General features: G+C 53.6%; 1 protein-coding gene across 5 annotated transcripts in view; it reads left to right on the top strand.

Annotated features, from left to right (window-relative positions):
* TTLL8 (tubulin tyrosine ligase like 8) overlaps nt 1–2,277 on the top strand; it is a 31,538-nt gene extending 29,261 nt beyond the window's left edge. For 4 of the 5 annotated variants that reach the window (XM_034644107.1, XM_034644110.1, XM_034644111.1 and 1 more), the window contains one exon: nt 213–1,028. In XM_034644107.1, coding sequence (XP_034499998.1) covers nt 213–839 — 627 coding nt within the window. In that variant the 3' untranslated portion in view covers nt 840–1,028. Of the gene's footprint in view, nt 1–212; nt 1,029–2,227 lie in introns of those variants that run through there. The other variant, XM_034644108.1, reaches the window with a different exon arrangement.
* Nucleotides 2,278–17,014: the final 14,737 nt, after the last annotated feature.

Below are 17,014 nucleotides of genomic sequence, written 5' to 3'. Positions count from 1 at the left end.
AGGGCTGGGCAGTCACTTTGCCAGGGACTCGGGTTCCATGGGGGGACCCTGTGTCCAGGCCCCTCGGGAGGAGGGACCTTGTGGGCAGCCCAGCCACAGGGAAGTGTGGCTCATGCTTCTCTTGGGCCTTACGCCCGGCTGGCCAGCTGCAGGCTCAGAAAGGGGGAGCATGGGTCTCTGGGCGACCCCCTAACGCTGCCCTCCTCGACTAGCCAGCTGTGGAATTGCCGCCTTTCCACGGGTCTGACCTCTGCGTGGAAGGCGTTAGCGTGAGGAGAACCAAGAAGCAGATGCCACCCATTCCCAACGTGAATTTTCCGTCTTCCCTCCTGGACATTCAGCCCCTAAAAGTGAGGTGCCCCTCAGCCATGCCAAGCCCGGCCCTAGGACCTCCACACACGGCTCTCCAGCAAGACTCGAAACTGAAAGATGCCAGGGTCCTTCCTGGCACTTTTCCTGTGCCCCTAAGGAGGTCGGCCGACAGAAGCTGTCAAGTGCAGTCCGCCAACGCCGAGGCTGGCGGGAAGACAGAGTTCCCCACTTGTAATTTTCAGCACATAGACAGGAAGGCCCCGAAAGCTGGTCTTACCAAAGCCGAGTCCGGCCAACACCCGGATACAAACACACCAAGCGAGCGCCCACTGCCGTCCGTGCTTCCAAGCGTGAAGACAGCGGAGGGCGCTCTGCTCCAGCTGCCCAAACCACCAGGTAACAGAGCGGCTGCTTGCGCCCGTCCGAGCCCTGGGTCTGTTGGGGGTTGCCCGCTCCTCGTCCTCCAGGGCAAGGCGGGGGCCTGGGGCCCGGGCAGGGAGCATGTCCTGATGTGGGCACTGGCCTGAGCTCAGAGCGGGGTTTGGGGCACCTGGCCCGTCCTGGGACTGGCCAGGCTGTCGGGCTAGTGGGGCTCCTGGAGCAGCAGGTCCAGGGACACCTCACAGGACAGGGTGGGTGACAGCCTTTGTCTCACTCCTTGTGCGGTGTAGTGCACACGGGGGACTGAACGGTGCCAGGCGCCGTGGACAGGCGCCGGCGGTCACGGGGCTCTTGCCTTCAGTTTTCTGAAGTTCCTGATGGAGCAGACCAAGCATGGCCTGGGAGCCTGACCTGGGCCTGGGCTCAGAGTGCAGGTAGACGGGTGTGGGGCAGCCCTGAGGCTCTGGGGGTGGCCCGGCCGTGTCTGTACCTCAGTGCACCGCCAGTGGCGTCTGGCACCCCGCAGTGGCCCACAGAGTACGTCTGAGGAAAAGGCACGAGCCCGGCCACTCCCACACCCTCACCTGGTTCTGCTCCAGGGACACTTGCCTGCTCAAACGCACCTGCATCTGTGCCCGCTGTTCCGCCACTGGCCTGGGTCTCGGTCTCTTCCTCTCTCCCCCTCTCTCCCCACCTCCCTCCCTGGCACCAAAAGCCCCTCTGCCCCCTGTCTGTCTGCTGCTTGTCTATCTCTCCTAGAGCGTAGGTCCCTAAGGACAGAGTGCTTCCTGGCTCTTGTCACCGCTCACCGGGGCGCCGGGGGCTGTGTACGGCCCAGAGCCAGGGCTCAGTAAATGTTTGCTGCATGGAGAAGCATGGACTGCCTCCAGAGTGTGGGCTCTGGGCTTGGGCTCGGGGAACACATGCTTTCAGAGCTGGCAGTGCCCTCAGAGGACACCCCCAGTCCCTCCCTCCCTCCTCCCCTCGTGTCCAGTCTGTCGGAAAGGCTGGCCAGCCCCACTGCTCGACAGCTTGCCTCTGCGAGGACAATGTCCAGATTTCTTGCTGTTACGAAAACACAGTGTACTTTTTGTAACACACTGTGCAGCTTTCAACAGGCATCTTTCTAGGAGTGAAGCGTGGATGGGGTGCGTCACCCCGTCACAAAGCAGCACTGACAGGGTGGCTGAAAGACGGAAATGCATTCTTTCAAAGTTCTGGAGCCCGAAATCTGGAATCAAGGGCTTGACATTGCCGTGCTCTCCAGGGCTGTGGGGAAGAATCCTTCCTTGTCTCTCCCAGCTTCCGGGGCCTGCTGGCCATCCCTGTGTCCCTTGGCTTGTAGACGTGTCACTCCAGGCTCTGCCCCGTCTCTACATGGTGTCCTTTCTCTGTGTCTCTCTGTCTCTGTGTCCAAATCTCACTCTTGTAAGGACACCATTGTTAGATTGGGGCCCACCCTCCTCCCTCCAGTATGACAGCCTAACTCGATGACACCTGTAATGACTATTTCTAAATAATGTCACACTCATAGATTGCAAGTGGACGTGACCTTGTGGGGTGGGGCTCTTGGACCTGGCGCACTGAGCCGTGTAAGCATGGCTAACGGGGCTGCCCTCGGACGGCGTTCACACCGATGGCCGTTGTTCCCGCTGCTGCCAGCACTGGGCATCGAGAGACATCTTAACATTTGCCTCTGGAGACAGGGCCATGGTGCTCGTTTGCAGTTTTCTGCTGACCAATAAAATGGCCTATTTTCAGACCTGTGCTGGCCATCTGCTTTTCTTCTCCTAGAAAGTACCCACTCAAGCCTTTTGCCCAACTGTCCTTGGACTCACAGGTCTGTTTCTTTTGGATTTGTAGGAGCGACGTCTACTCCGGATTTCCCTTTTTCAGTTGACTCTTTTGCAAATGCTGTCCCCCACTTTGGGATGTGTCTTTTTGCTCCTTTATGGTATCTTTTGATGTAAAGCCCCTTAATTTTAATAAACATAAACTGGTCAACTTTTTCCTCTATGGTTGAAGATTTTTTGTGGCTTACATCCTTACTCTGAGGTTATGAAAATGATCTCCAGTGGCTTCCTCTGTGAGCGCTGCCGTTCCTCCTCCATTTCCATCTTTAAAGCTGCTGGAATTAATTTGCATATGGTGTGACAGGAGATCCTATCACAGTGCTACAGGGGTACCCAACCATGGCACATACTGTGGACTTCCTGGTCGGCTCCGTTGGTCTGTTTGTCTGTCCTGCGCCAACGCCACTATGTCTTCGTTACTATAGCTTTGTAGGACATCTTTATGCTGGTCGGGCAAGTCCCACAATCTTGTTTTTCTTCCTTGGAAATGACTCGGCTGTTCTTGACCCCTTACACTTCCACACAAGTTGTAGAACCAGGTTGTCAAGACCCCAAAAAAATTAAAATTAAAAAATTGTTATTGAGATCAAATTCATGTATTAGTTTGGGGAGAACTGACTTCTTTACTGAGTCTTAGAATCTATGGACATGGTATATCTCGCCATTTACTTATCCTTTAGTGTCTTTCAGTAAACTCCTTGACTTCTCTTTGTAATTGTCCTGCACTTTTTTTAAAAGTTAGATTTAGTCTTATATGTGTTTTTATTTTTTATTCTATGGTAAGTAGTATCAAAATTTTCATTTCTTCTACAAATCGTGGCTGGTTGATAGAAATGGAATTGATTTTTGTGAATCGATTTCTTTTTAATCCAGCCATCTGGCTACGTTTCTATCAATTCCATTAATTTATTTGAAGATTATTTTGGATTTTTCACATACACAATTATATCATCTGAAGAGTTTTCTTTTTCCTTGCTATGATTGTACGTTTTATATCTTTTTCTTATTTTATTGCACTGTGTAGAGCCTTATTTCATTCATTCATTTTTCTCATTTCCCTGGATCTCAGGTGTTCATACTCTGGTTAGTCGTAATCCTTGGTTCTTGGCATAGCTTCATTGTTTGTCCATTTTTATTTAGATATTTTTAAAAACGTAATTGGGGGGCACCTGGGTGGATCAGTTGTTAAGCGTCTGCTTTCAGCTCAGGTCCTGATCCCAGGGTCCTGGGATGGAGCCCTACGTCGGGCTCCCTGCTCAGCGGGGAATCTGCTTCTCCTTCTGTCCCTTCCCCTGCTCATGCCTTCTCTCTCTCTCTCTCTCAAATAAATAAATAAAATCTTTTCAAAAACCTAATTAGAACCAAATAGTCATCTACATCCACCCATCTCTGGAACCCCTATCTCCCTGCTTCTCCCCCTGAAGTAACTATTATCCTTAAAACCACATTTGTCATAACCTTGTTTTCCTTTTTAGTTTTGTTGCATCTATATGCATTCTTTAAATGATTTTTAATTTTAAGCTGTTTTTACTTTTTAAGAAGGGCATCGTGCTTACATTTTCACCAAATATCAAACTGCTAAAATTCATCTGTGCTGCTGTATGTCACTGCAGCTCATTTCTTTTTTTTTTGTTTGTTTGTTTCATTTTAAAGATTTTTATTTATTTATTTGAGAGAGAGAGAGCATGCGCACAAGCAGGGGGAGGGGCAGAGGGAGGGAGAAGCCGACTGCCCGCGGAGCAGGGAGCCGACTCAGGGGCTTTATCTCAGGAGCCCAGGATCATGATCTGAACCGAAGGCAGACACTGAACCCGCCACATCTCCCGGAACCCACAGCTCACTTCTTTGTGAGACTATATTACAGTGACTCTTGCACTTTCCTGTGATTGTGTATTTAGGTTTTTTCCAGCGTTTGCTGTTGTGAACAGTGCTGCTGTGAACTGTCTTGTACGTGTCTCTTGTACGTGAGTGAGTGTTTCTTGTGAGTAGATGCTTCAGAATGAACTTGCAACTCACGGGCTATATGAAGCTTCAGTTTTAGGAGGTGTCAACAAACTGTTTTCCAAAATGCTTTCACCTGCTCTCACCAGGAATGTAGGAGAGATCTCATGAATCGTGGAATTACCAACATTTTGAGTCATCAGATTTTCTCATTTTCACAATCGAATGGACTTAAGAAAGGTCTTGTGAGCTTGATTTGCATTTCACTGATTGTGTTAAATATCTCGGTATGTGTTTGTGAATTATGTAAATTCCTCTTCTGGGAAATATCCGTTCATGTCTTCGCCACGTCTTCTATGGGCTGTTTGTGCTCACAGTATTTATTGTGAACAGCTTCTCCCAGTTTGTAACTGTATTTTCAGTTTTTAAAAAGTATCTTCTAATGAAAACTGTGAGTTTTAATGTGGCCAAAGTTATCAGTATTTTTTTAGTCAGTGCTATTTTTGTCTTAAGAAAGTTTTCCTGGGATGCCTGGGGCCTCAGTTGGTTAAGCGTCTGCTTTTGGTTCAGGTCATGATCCTGGGGTCCTGGGATCAAGCCCCGCATCAGATTCCCTGTTCAGTGGGGTGCCCGCTTCTCCCTCTGCCTGCCGCTTCCCCTGCTTGTGTGCTCCTCTCTCAAATAAATAATTAAAATCTTAAAAAAAAAAAGAAATTTTTCCTTACCCTGAGGTTTAGAATATTATTTACCTACATTTATTATTTAGAGTTTCAAATTTTGTCTTTGACATATAAGTCCTAATCTGTCTGGATTTGATTTTTGAATATGATATGGTAAGAATCAAATATTATCTTTGTCCATAGGAGTAACAATTTTTTTCATTTGTTGAAAAATCCCTTTCTTTCCCACTTTATGAACTGACATCTCACTCTGTACCTGTCGGTCTTTCTCTGGAGTCCCTATTTCACGGGTGAATTTGCACCCCTGCACCAATGCCACACTGTCTTCACATCTGGGGGGCAAGTTGCCTCTCTCTAGATAAGGGTTCTGGTCCTTCTTGGATTCATTCCCTTCCACATAAATGTCATCATTGCTCTTATCAAATTCCACAGCAAATCTATTGAGATTTTGGTTGAATTTGCACTGAATCCCTGGATCAATTTGGGGGAGATTGATAAGTTAGTGAACAGTATCTTCTCACCCATGGACATGATACACTTCTCCATTTACTTGTGTCTTCTTTAAAGTTTATGCTTTCCCGATAGAGATTATATACATCTTTTATTAGATTTATTCTTAGTTCCTTGATATTCTGATAGTACTCCGCATGTTGTCAGCTCTCTGTATCATCGCTTGCTGCTGATGTATAGAATGCAACTGACGTTTATATTTTAATTTTCTGTATTGCCACACTTCTAAACTCATTATTTCTAAAAAATTGTGTGTATATTCTTCTGAATTTTCTATGTGAGTAATTCCGTATGTGCAAATAGCTTTATGTTTTCCATTCCAATCTTGTTGCCTGTGATTTCTTTGTCTTGTCACATTGTACTGGCTAGAACTTCCTATAAAGTGTTTGGGTATTACTGTTGAATTCCTGATTTTAAAGGGAATGTTTTTTAACATTTCCTCATTTATAATGTCATTTTCTAGGTCTTTATGAAGTTATAGATATGATATAAATATAGATATGAATGTAGAGACACTCTAGCATGTTAAAGATGTTTCTTTCTAATTATTACCAAGAATTTGTATTGTGAGGATGTAGTGAATTTTCTCAAAAAACTTTTTTTTTTGCATCAAGAGGTTATCATAAGCCTTTTCTCTTTTGTGCTATTAAAGTGGTACATAACATCAATTAGTTTTTAACTTGGTTTGACATTACGTTTGATATGTGGCTAGATTTTGTTTTTTACATGTAGGGAAATTCATTCTCAACCATAATTTATTCATACTGCTATTTATAGACATTACATTGCTTCTAGGTCAGACCATGACAAATCGTGCTGCTATGAGGGCTCTTGAATTTGGTGAAATACATACAGTGGGGGCACCTGGGTGGCTCAGTCGGTTGAGCGTCTGGCTCTTGATTTCAGCTCAGGTCATGATCTCGGGGTCGTAGGATCAAGTCCCGCTTTGGGCTTCCCCGCTCGGCGGGGAGTCTGCTCGGCTTCCTCTCCCACTGCTCCTCCCCACCCCACCCCACCCCCGCTTTTGCGCGCTTTCTCTCTAAAATAAGTCTTTTTAAAAAAACCCATACGTACGCTGTTCTGCCGAGTCACGCATTCAGCTTTGGCAGGTGCTCTAGGGGATTTCCCAAAGTGGATGTGCCCGGTGACGTCCCACCACACTGTGAGAGTTCCAGTTGCTCTGTACTCTTGCCAACACTAGCTATTCCCTTTCTTTTTATGTTGGCCATTCCAGTAGATGAGCAGTGGCCTCACATTGTAGCTTCGATTTGCATCTCCCTGATGACTGATGAAGTTCAGCTCCTTTATTTATGTTTCATTTGAACACACTCTGATAAGGTTCCAAGTTTTGCATTTGGACAAATTATTTTGTTGGGGCGCCTGAGTGGCGCAGTCATTAAGCATCTGCCTTTGGCTCAGGGCGTGATCCCGGCATTCTGGGATCGAGCCCCACATCAGGCTCCTCCGCTATGAGCCTGCTTCTTCCTCTCCCACTCCCCCTGCTTGTGTTCCCTCTCTCGCTGGCTGTCTCTCTCTGTCAAATAAATAAATAAAATATTTTTTAAAAATTTTTTGTTGTTGTTGGCCTATTCCTATTGGCTTATAGGGGCTCTCTCTAGATGTTCTGGATTCAAGTCACTTGGTGAGTATATCTATTAAAAATATCTTCTCTTGGCGCACCTGGCTGGCTCAGTCTGTGAAGCCTGTGACTCTTGATCTCAGGGTTTAAGTTTAAGCCCCATGTTGGGGGTATGGATTAAAGAAAATAAAATCTTAAATATATATATATATATATATATATATATATATATATACACACAATATAATGTATCTTATCTCATTCTGTGGTTTGCCTTTCATTCTTTTCATAACATCTTTGATGCACATAAATTATTTCAATAAATTACAATATTAATTTTTCTTTTATGATTAGCACCCTTTTTTTTCTGTTTGAGAAATCTATGCCTACCCCAAAGTCATAAAAGCAGTCACTTCTGGGGTTGCCCGGATGGCTCAGTCAGTTAAGCCTCTGCCTTCAGCTCAGGTCAGGATCCCAGGGTCCTGGGATCGAGCCCCACTTCAGGCTCCCTGCTCAGTGGGGAGCCTGCTTCTCCCTCTCCCCCTCCCCCAGATGTGATATATGGAGTCTCTATTCTTTACCTGTGACAGTCCCTTGAAGGGGATGTGATATGGGGGTGGGGGTTGTTTTTCAACCCATCTATTGCCATATGGCTTTGCACAGTTGGGTACCCCTGTAGCACTGTGATAGGCTCTCCTGTCACACCACATGCAAATTAATTCCAGGAGCATTAAAGACAGAAATGTAGGAGTAACGGCAGTGCTTATAGAAGAAGCCAGTGGAGATTATTTTCATGACAGGCCCCCACCCCCGCTGGAGGAGGGTTCTGTGGCCCACCCAACCCCCACCCCTCCCACACAGACTTGCTTCGATTGTGCTGCGCGAGCAGTATGGCTGACATGCTGGTGGCCGCGCTGGTTCCACAGCCCATGGATGGAGGTGGGAGACCCAGGGGCGGGTCAGACCCAGTCACAGCTGCTGCTTGACCATGCCTCTGGACTGCATGCCAGGTGTGCAGGACAAAGAGCACCAAACAGCCCCTGTCCTGCACCTCCAGGCTGTAAGACCTCTCCCAGACGCACGTTCTTGTCCTCCATCCATAGCCACAAGATCGGTTCTTTCCTTCCACCATCCCTTACTCCCATCTGGAACATTCATCTGAAGGACCAGGGCCACTGGAGATGGACGGTAGCCCTGTTTTGGTGCTCAAGGGCAATGCCACCCCCACAGGGAATCCAGGTTACAATCTAATCCAGCTTAGAATCTCGGGGGCCCCCACTAGGCCCAGCGGCCAGCAGAAGGGTGCACGGCTGGGGGCCGCCTAGGGAAAGAAGGAAGCTCCATCCCCACCCAAGAGGAGATGGCCACATCCCCCTGAGGGCGGTGAGGGGAGCAGAATGCTGTCCCAGCACTGGGTAGTGCCACATGGACGGCAGGAAGCCCGAGATGCCACCAAGCACCCCAACCATCAGCCCATTGCTGGTTGCCAAGGTGACGAGAGGCTCGCCACCGCAGACTGGACCAGGGGTCAGCAAATCACAGCCTGCGGCCTGCTTCTCTGTGGCCTGTGAGCTGAAAATGGTCCTTACCTTTTTAAAGGGTTATGAGAAAACCCCAGCAGAGACTCTGTGACAGACTTCCCTCGGTCCCTGTCAGAGAACGTTTGCCGCCCCCTCCACAGATGGTGACCGAAAGCCAGCGTTCTGTCCCACAGCCTCCCTGCCGGCCCCACGAGGTGATGAGGGGAGCTTCCTGCCTCCTGAGTCACCACAGTTCAGCCTCTCGGGTCTCCAGGCCAGGCGTGACGGTTCCCTACCACCCACTGGCTGTTCCAAAGCCAGCGCCACCTGCTCGGGTTCCGCTCTGTGTGTCCTGGCCCGGACTCCGTGCAGCGGTCCCACGCGGCAAAGGACGCCAGCACGCGCCGCGGCAGCAGACATTTCCCGGTCACGGGGCTGCAGATCGGCGGTGGCTGTGTGGGTTCCGCGGAGATCAGCTGCTCCTGCTTCCAGGCTACCGGCTGGGATCAGGCCAGCTCCACACGACCCTTGTCCTTGGGCCCGTGGCTGCCCAGCAGTGTTGGCTCCAAGACAGCCGGCCAACCACACCAGTGCGCCTGGAGCCCCGGTGCGTGGTGTCCGTGGCTGATGGCGGGTGGCCCGCGGGCGGGAGGCACATGCGACACCAGCAGGCTGCTCTGGGCCCCTGCACGGCCACACACACTTCAGAAGCAACCTGCCGACTTCAAAGGAAGGAAGGAAAGAGGGAAAACTGGCTGCGATCTGACGGGCAGATCACTCTGGGGAGAACTGACACCTTTTTTATACCACGTCCTTCAAACCGTGGTCAAGATCTGCTCCATTTAATTAAGGCTCCTTCTCTTCATTGTGTTTTGTGGCTTTTCAGAGCCGAGGTCTTGCACATCTTTCATTAGATTTCTTCCCTTGAGGTACTTGGTGGTTTTTAATGTCATGGACAATAATCTCTCTCTCCCTCTTTTTTAGAGACCACGAGCTGGGGGAGGAGCAGAGGGAGAGGGACAAACAGACTCCCCACTGGGCAGGGAGCCTGACGTGGGCTCGATCTCACGACCCTGAGGTCATGACCTGGGCGCCCCGAGAGTATCTGGTTTTACACTATATTCTTAAGGCACAACGTAGGCACAGTAAGGACAGATCTTCAGGACACACAGCACGACCCCCCCCCAGATCAACCCAGCTGACCTTGCTCACTGCAGAAGTGCACTCCGTGCTCGGCCGTCGGAGACAAGCCCTGTCCCACTTAAATCACCACAGATTGGTTTTACGCGCTCCGTGTCCGGCCTCTTCCGTGCTGAGTGCCCCGCGTGCGTTCATTCTCCGTGCAGAGGTCGTGTGCCAGCGCCAGAGTGCCCCCGGAGCGCCGGTGACAGAGGCTGCGAAGCTGCTGTGATGGCCCCGTGCCCGTCCGTGTGGACGTGTGCACTCGTTTCTCCGGAGTGCAAGTGGACCTAGGCTGGCATTGAAGGTCACGGCGGATGTTTGAGATGCTTCTGTTTTGCTTTGGAAGAAACGCAGTGCGACGGTTTACACCCCGGTTGCCGCACACTCTCCCCCACGCTCAGTCTTGTAAGACTGGGTTTTCAGCCATGCTGGTGGGTATGCAGTGGTAGCTCTTTGTGGCTCTAACTCGTATTTCCCTGGTGACAAACCACACTGAGCTCTTCACCGCGTGTTTACTGGTTATATCTTTATGAAGGGCCTGTTTCCGTTTTTTGCCCCTTTTAAGGTCTCCTATGTTTTTGTGGCTTATTTGTTGTGGTTTTATATATGCTGTGTGTTTATCTGTCAGACATGTGTATCGGGAACCTTTTCTCCTGGTCAGTGGCTTGCCTTTTCACTTTCCTAGTGATGCCTTTTGAGAAGTAGAAATATTTCACGAAGCCTAAGGGATCACTTTCCCTCCTGTGGCTAGTGCTTTCAGCATCTTGTCTGAAATAGCTTGGTCTACGTCCAGGGGCTCCTTCTAGAAGCTCGATGGTTGTGACCTTCATGTTCCGGGCTGTGATCCATCCTGAACTCGTTTTTGCGAGTGCTGTGAAGGGGCCAGAGACCGTGTGGTTTTCACGGCGACAACCAGAGGACCCAGTGCCGTTGTGGAAAGACTTGCTCCCCCCCCCACCGACTGCATTGCTCTGGTGCCGTCATCAGGAAGAGAACGGTCTCTGGATTCCGTACTCTGGCCCAGGCTTCTGTTTGCCTGTTCCTGTACCCATATCACACTTACACAGGGTCTTAAGGATTGTGGTGCAGAAAAAAGGTTGGGGAATGTGACCGCAGTAAGTTCCCCAGCGGTTTCCTGCCTTGGCTATTCTCTGTCTTTGGAATTTTTATATAAACTTAGCCATCGGCTTGTACGTTTCTACGAGAAAGACCTGGTGGGATTCTGACTGGGCCCACATCACATCTACAGGTCATTTTAGGGAGAATTTGACATCCCAGGGTACAGAGACTTTCAATCTCCGGGTGTGACGTAGTCAACATTCACTTGCGTGTTCTTTAGTTTTCCTCCACAATATTTTAGCATAGACTGTTTAAATCAAATTTTATTCATACGTATCTGATGTATTTTTGATATGTTTATAAATGTATTTTTATAAATAAATTTCGATCTTTTATAAATGGTGCTTTTTTATCCTTTTTTTTTTGGTAGGAACATATAAAATCTACTCTCTCAGCAGATCTCAGCTCTTCCGTACAGCGCCAGCAGCTGTAATCACCACATTTTATAATCACATCCTCAGACCTTACTCATCTTCGAGCTCAGCATGTGGACCCTTGACCAGCCTCTCCCTGTCTCCCTTGCACCTGGCTCCCAGCCACTTTCTACTGTTTCTATGAGTTTGACTTCTTTTTCTTTTCAGATTCCACTTATAAATGTTACAAGGGGTGTTTTTAATTTTTATTTTCCAATTATTTGTGCTAACATATAGAATATTCCATTGTTTTTTGTACATTGACCCTCTAGTCCAAAGCGCTGGTAAATTGACTTCTTTGTTTTAGTCGTTCCTGATGCCTTTGGATTTTCTGCATAATCACATCACCCCTTTCTGTTCTTCATGCTCTGCTTCTCGGCTTGCCTGCTTGCGCTGGCTGGAGCCCCCAGGAGCACAGTGGGCAGGCATCCGGCAACGGTGTTAGCTGGAGGTTTTCCACAAGCGCTCTTGTCCTTAGAGGCAGTTCCCTCTCTCCCTTGTCTGCTGAGAGTGGTATTCTTTCCTTCCTTTCTTCCCTCTTTTCGTCCCTCCTCCCTTCCCTCCCTCCTTCCTTCCCTCCCTTCTGCATTGGTGGGCAACGAGCTGCTGCTCTGGGCCAGGGGGCCTGCTTGTCCCCAGCCCGGGCCCGTGCGAGCCTGCATGTACCATACGGGCCCTGGCGTGTTCTGTGGGACAGGCTTGTCCCAGCCCCTCAGGCAGCCCTTGTTCCCAGCCCCTCAGGGAGCCCTTGTTCCTGGGCTCTGGTTCAGCCTCTGCTCCAGGCTCCAGTAAGCTACGGGCTGCTTTGCATAGGGGCTGGGTGGCTCTGCTTCCATCTGCCCCACCCAACCCCTGGAGGAATGACTCAGCCCAGGCCCTTGGTAGTGACTGACTCTGCTAGATGAGGTGTCCCAGCCCGGGGTTTTCCTGGGCTGGGTGGTTGCTGGCTGGGGAGGGCCCTGGCCCTGAGGCCGGGAAAGCCTGGGGAGCCCTCATCCTCCCCTGCCTGGCACAAGCCACAGCAGGCACGCCGCCTGGGCTTCTGGGCCCTGGGCAGCCTCAGGACTGACTCACAGACCCAGCACAGAAGGGAGGGAGGGAGCCTGGCATGGGCCCTTCCCCGTCCCTAGGGGGAGGGGATGGAACCTGGGAGCAAAAGCAAAGGCTACAAGCCTGGAGGACAAGAAAGGAGGAAAACTGGCCAAGGTTTCAGATTTTTGGAGACTCTGACTGCCCGTCCATGAAAGGAGCACGCAATCCCCCCCACCTGCTGGCCTCCCTTGTCCTGGGGTCAGAGGAGCTGTGTGAAAATCTTCCCAAAGCAGCGGCTGTAGGGCAGGGGGCTGGCCTCTCCAGGTGGCCAGCCTCTCCTCCCTCACCTGTCACAGCCATGGCCGGGCCACCCATCTGCAGCCCTGCTGGCCCCAGCACCCTCCCCCAACAAGGTTACCACCCCCTGGGCCAGCAGACTGGTGTCCTGGGGTCTAGCCAGAGACCAGCCTGCCCGTGAGCTGGACGGCTCCCTACCCCGGGCAGCCCGTGGACAGAACAGCCTTGCACTGACGCCGGGGCTCATCCATCGGCCCTTGGCAAACCCCTAGCTCTGACGTTCCAGTCTCCTCTCGGAGCCCCTCCAGCCCCTGGCCTGTCTGGGGCTCAGGGTCCTGATCCAGCCCACGCCCAACTGCTATCCAGCCCCCTTGACGTCCAGCTCTGTGCCCACAGCCCATCTTGGTCCAGGCCCAGAGGGGACAGGACCTCAGCTCCTGGTGTCTGAGCTCAGGCACAGCAGGGCAGGAGAGCTAGGGCCTTCAGGGCACAGCCTACGGTGAGGGGGGCAGGGCAGATTCGGAAGAGCTGGAGGAGGGTGCCTGATTCAGGCACCGGTGGGAGCCCCCCCCCCGCCCCCGCAAGAGGCAGGACCTCCCTGGGCAAGAGGCAGGAGGGGGCCTCCATGCCCACGTGGTTGTGGAGCCGCCTTGCTCTGCGGGTCTGCCCCCAAGTCCTTCTCCCTGGCCGCCTGCGCAGGGGCCCAGCGACAGTCCGGGGGTGCTGTGTGGGTGCTGTGGGCCCTGCTCCGGCGGGGGGACACCCGGACTGGCTACGGGAGGAGGCTCCAAGGAGATCACCTGTGCTGGTAATCTCCTGCAGCAAGCCCTCTGCTTCCTTCCAAGGGGTGGAGAGCCGGGGCAGCTGAGGGCTCACCTATCCCACCTGGCTAGGACCACCCCGCCCTCAGGGAGGGAGAGGGTTCTGAGGGCAGATAAGCGGGGCAAAGGCGACCTCCCCCACCCCCACAGCCTCCATCCCCCCCCCCACAGGATGCCCTTGGACACCACCCCTTGGCCTTGAGTGTGAGTCTGGGGTTTCCTGAGAGCGGGGGGAGAGGAGTGGGTCGGTGTGGGAGTGGGTGGGCTTGCAAGCCAGCCGGGACTGGACTTTCGGCTAGACGCTGGCCTTGCCCGGGTGGCCACAGGCAGGCGTGCCTTAGGGAGCAGTGTCAGGAACCCGCGAGCGTGGCCAGGGCGTGGTCCCGGGACGACAGGTTTCTGCGGCCCTGGCCCAGCTCCGGGGTGGCGGGGGCGTGGCCTGCGGCGGGAGGGCGTGGCCGGGACATGTGGGCGTGGCCGGGCCGGAGGACGCGGTCTCAGGGCCCCTCTCTCTCTCCCCAAGGGCTGCTCAGGGACCACCCAGCGCCCTGCCTAGTGTGCGGCTCTCTGCCGCCCGCCCAGCCGTGCAAGCGCTGCCGCTCCTTCCGCGCCGCGGTCCTGCAGGGCTCCTCCTTCATGCCCCTGGGCGGCGGGGCGTGGACCCCGTGACGCCCAGGACCAGGACGCCGAGCACCGGGATGGAACAGATGTGCCCAGGCCCCGCGGCCCCCAGAACGTGGCTCGTGTCTTTGGAAACCTTCGCATAGATGAGAGACCTTGTATACAGAGATATTTTAGCGACATTATGCGACTTCAGCTTGGTATTTCTTACGAGCCCCCGCTCCATCCCGGTGCCTGCGCCCCACATCCATGCACCCGGGCACCCCAAACTCACACCCCTGCCCCTCCCCCCCAGAGGAGGATGCCCCTCGTGGGCAGGGGAGCGTGGGGATCTCCCAGCCAGAGGTCCCCGGCAAGGCCCTCGCTTATTCACTCACCCACCCAACAAGTCTGGCTGTGCTGGCCCAGGTCTTTCGCACCCCAGTGCGTCCTTCCAACCTGGTGCCCAGGGAGGGTGTGGAGGGGGTGCCTACCCTGGGTCAGATGCCTCAGAATCAACGACAGTGGGACTTCTGGGCCCTCTGGCCACCAGGGGGCCGCTCGGGCTGCAGAGACCCAGGGGAGGGCGAGCCCTTGCAGCCTCTTTGGGCTCAGGCTGGGGTGTCCCTGCCCCCCAAGCCTGCCCGGAGCACAGAGGCTTGTGAGGAGTCACTGAGGCCAGTTCTCTGTGGACATTGGGAGGGTCCATAGCCCTCCCCTCCTAGACAAGGCAGGGCCCCCGGAGGTGGGGAGCGCATGTCCCACCCTCTACCGTGGGCCTTTCCCTACCACGATGGCACGCGGTTGGATATGCTGGCCACTTCTGGTCACCTGCAGCCCCTCGGCACCGGGATGGCTCCTTCACGGTCGCAGATGTCTCATCCGGCAGGTGGGCCTGTCCTGGGGCGGCCACGGGGGGGGCGGGGCACTCAGGGCCTGGGTGGCCACATGGCCTCCTCGCTCCCAGGAGAGCCTGTGCCCGTGGGATCCCATGGTACGGCAGTTCCCACCCGGCTGGCGGTGATAAGCAGCAGCCGTGGTACTTGTTCCAGGCCTCGGGGCGACGGAGCAAGGCCTGTGTCCTCCCTGTCTGGTCTGAAACACAACCCTGTGTCCACCCATGGGAGCCCCTGGGGGCAGCACGTTTTCTTCCGACTCACCGCATCTGGCTGACCCAGAGCCCGGGGGTGCTGGTAGAGGGCTAGGGCTAGACCAGGGACAGCAGGACGATCAAGCCCCGGCTTTCCTGGGTGACCCGGACCTGCAGGCCTGCTGTCAGCTGTGTGCTCAGCTCTTGGGGCTGGCATCAGGCTCGCGCTCTCCTGGGCCTCGAGAGCACGGGGCGGGGGGTGGGGGATAGGAACTCCATCCCCATTTTCTCCTCCTCACCTGCAGTGTGGGATGGGGTGCCCAGAGCCCAGCAGTGACCCCAGAAGTCCCAACCCACACATATCGTAGACTAGGTGGGCGCAGAGTTGAGGCACTGGCCCAGGATGGTGGGATGCTGGGCTGTGGGCTGTGGTGTCCAGGCCACCATGGCGGGAGTGTGGGGACCATGGTTTGGGGTGATGTTGCTGGCAGGCCCTATCCTGTGGGACAGAGGCTCCTTCAGGGGGCTCCCTGAGCTCGCTCCTGTCTCGGGCCTGTGTCCACTCCAGGGAGCAGTCTGGCCCGTGCGGCTGTGTCTGCACTGAGGGAAACCCCCCGGGACCTGCCTACGTGGTGTTCCTAGACTGGAGACGATGCCACTCAGGGTCAGCTCCCCTCCAAACTTGAGGTGCCCTGTTGCGGTTCCAGGAAGATCCCCAGCCGTAAATCACTTTCTGTGTCCCCCACTCATGCGATGGTGCTGTCCCAGGGCCAGAGGTGCTCACCCCTGCCCAGCAGATGACACAGGGACTCCAGGCCTGCCAGGGAGGGAGGAGACAAAGGAGCCTCTGAGCTGCATCTTACCTTTTACTGCCCGGCACACAGGCTGAGGCTGGAGCAGACAGGGTGCTGTGAGCTTCTGCCTGCAAACGTTCATGCCTAGAAAGAATCAAATTTGGAAAAAGGGGGCGCCTGGGTAGCGCAGTTGTTAAGCGTCTGCCTTCAGCTCAGGGCGTGATCCTGGGTGTTCCGGGATGGAGTCCCACATCAGGCTCCTCACTGAGAGCCTGCTTCTTCCTCTCCCACTCCCCTGCTGTGTTCCCTTTCTGCCTGGCTATCTCTCTGTCAAACAAATGTGGAAAAAGAGCGAGGAGTGATTCCTGAGCAGAAGTCAGGCCACAGGGTGCTGGCCTCTGGGGTGAGGGATAGCACTGTGAGGGTATAGCATCTCGAATCCAGAGGGGTGGCCAGGGAAGCGGTGCAGAGCCGCAGGTCCTGCTCCCGGAGAGGGTTCTCCTGCAGGCTTGGGGCTGGAGCAGGCACTTGCACGGGGCAGGCACCTGGGAGGGCTCCCACTCCTCTGCCGCCCACCTGAACAGCTCCGTCCCCCACCATCAAGATGAATGCTTGAGACATGGGGGTACACCCGGGAGCCATGGGGTGTGTGAGACAGCTCCCTGATCCCACAGGCCCACAGCCAGCCCTGCTCCAGCGGCTAGCCCCGTAGGGAGCCTGGTTACCTGGAACCCCAAAGACTCAAGGCTCCAGATGCTTCCTTTGGCATCCTAGAAACTGTGTGGGCACCTGGCCAGAGTCTGAAGGCCCCATAGCATGAGCCAGGGCCTGGCAGGAAGTTACCGTGTTGTGGTTGCGACGGCCCACTTGGGCTTTGTTCCGTCAGGATG

This window comes from Ailuropoda melanoleuca, chromosome 15 (genome assembly GCF_002007445.2).
Source record: "Ailuropoda melanoleuca isolate Jingjing chromosome 15, ASM200744v2, whole genome shotgun sequence".
Lineage (NCBI taxonomy): Eukaryota > Metazoa > Chordata > Mammalia > Carnivora > Ursidae > Ailuropoda > Ailuropoda melanoleuca.
Note: the sequence above shows the minus strand (reverse complement) of the source record. Positions and strands in the feature narration are given on the sequence as shown.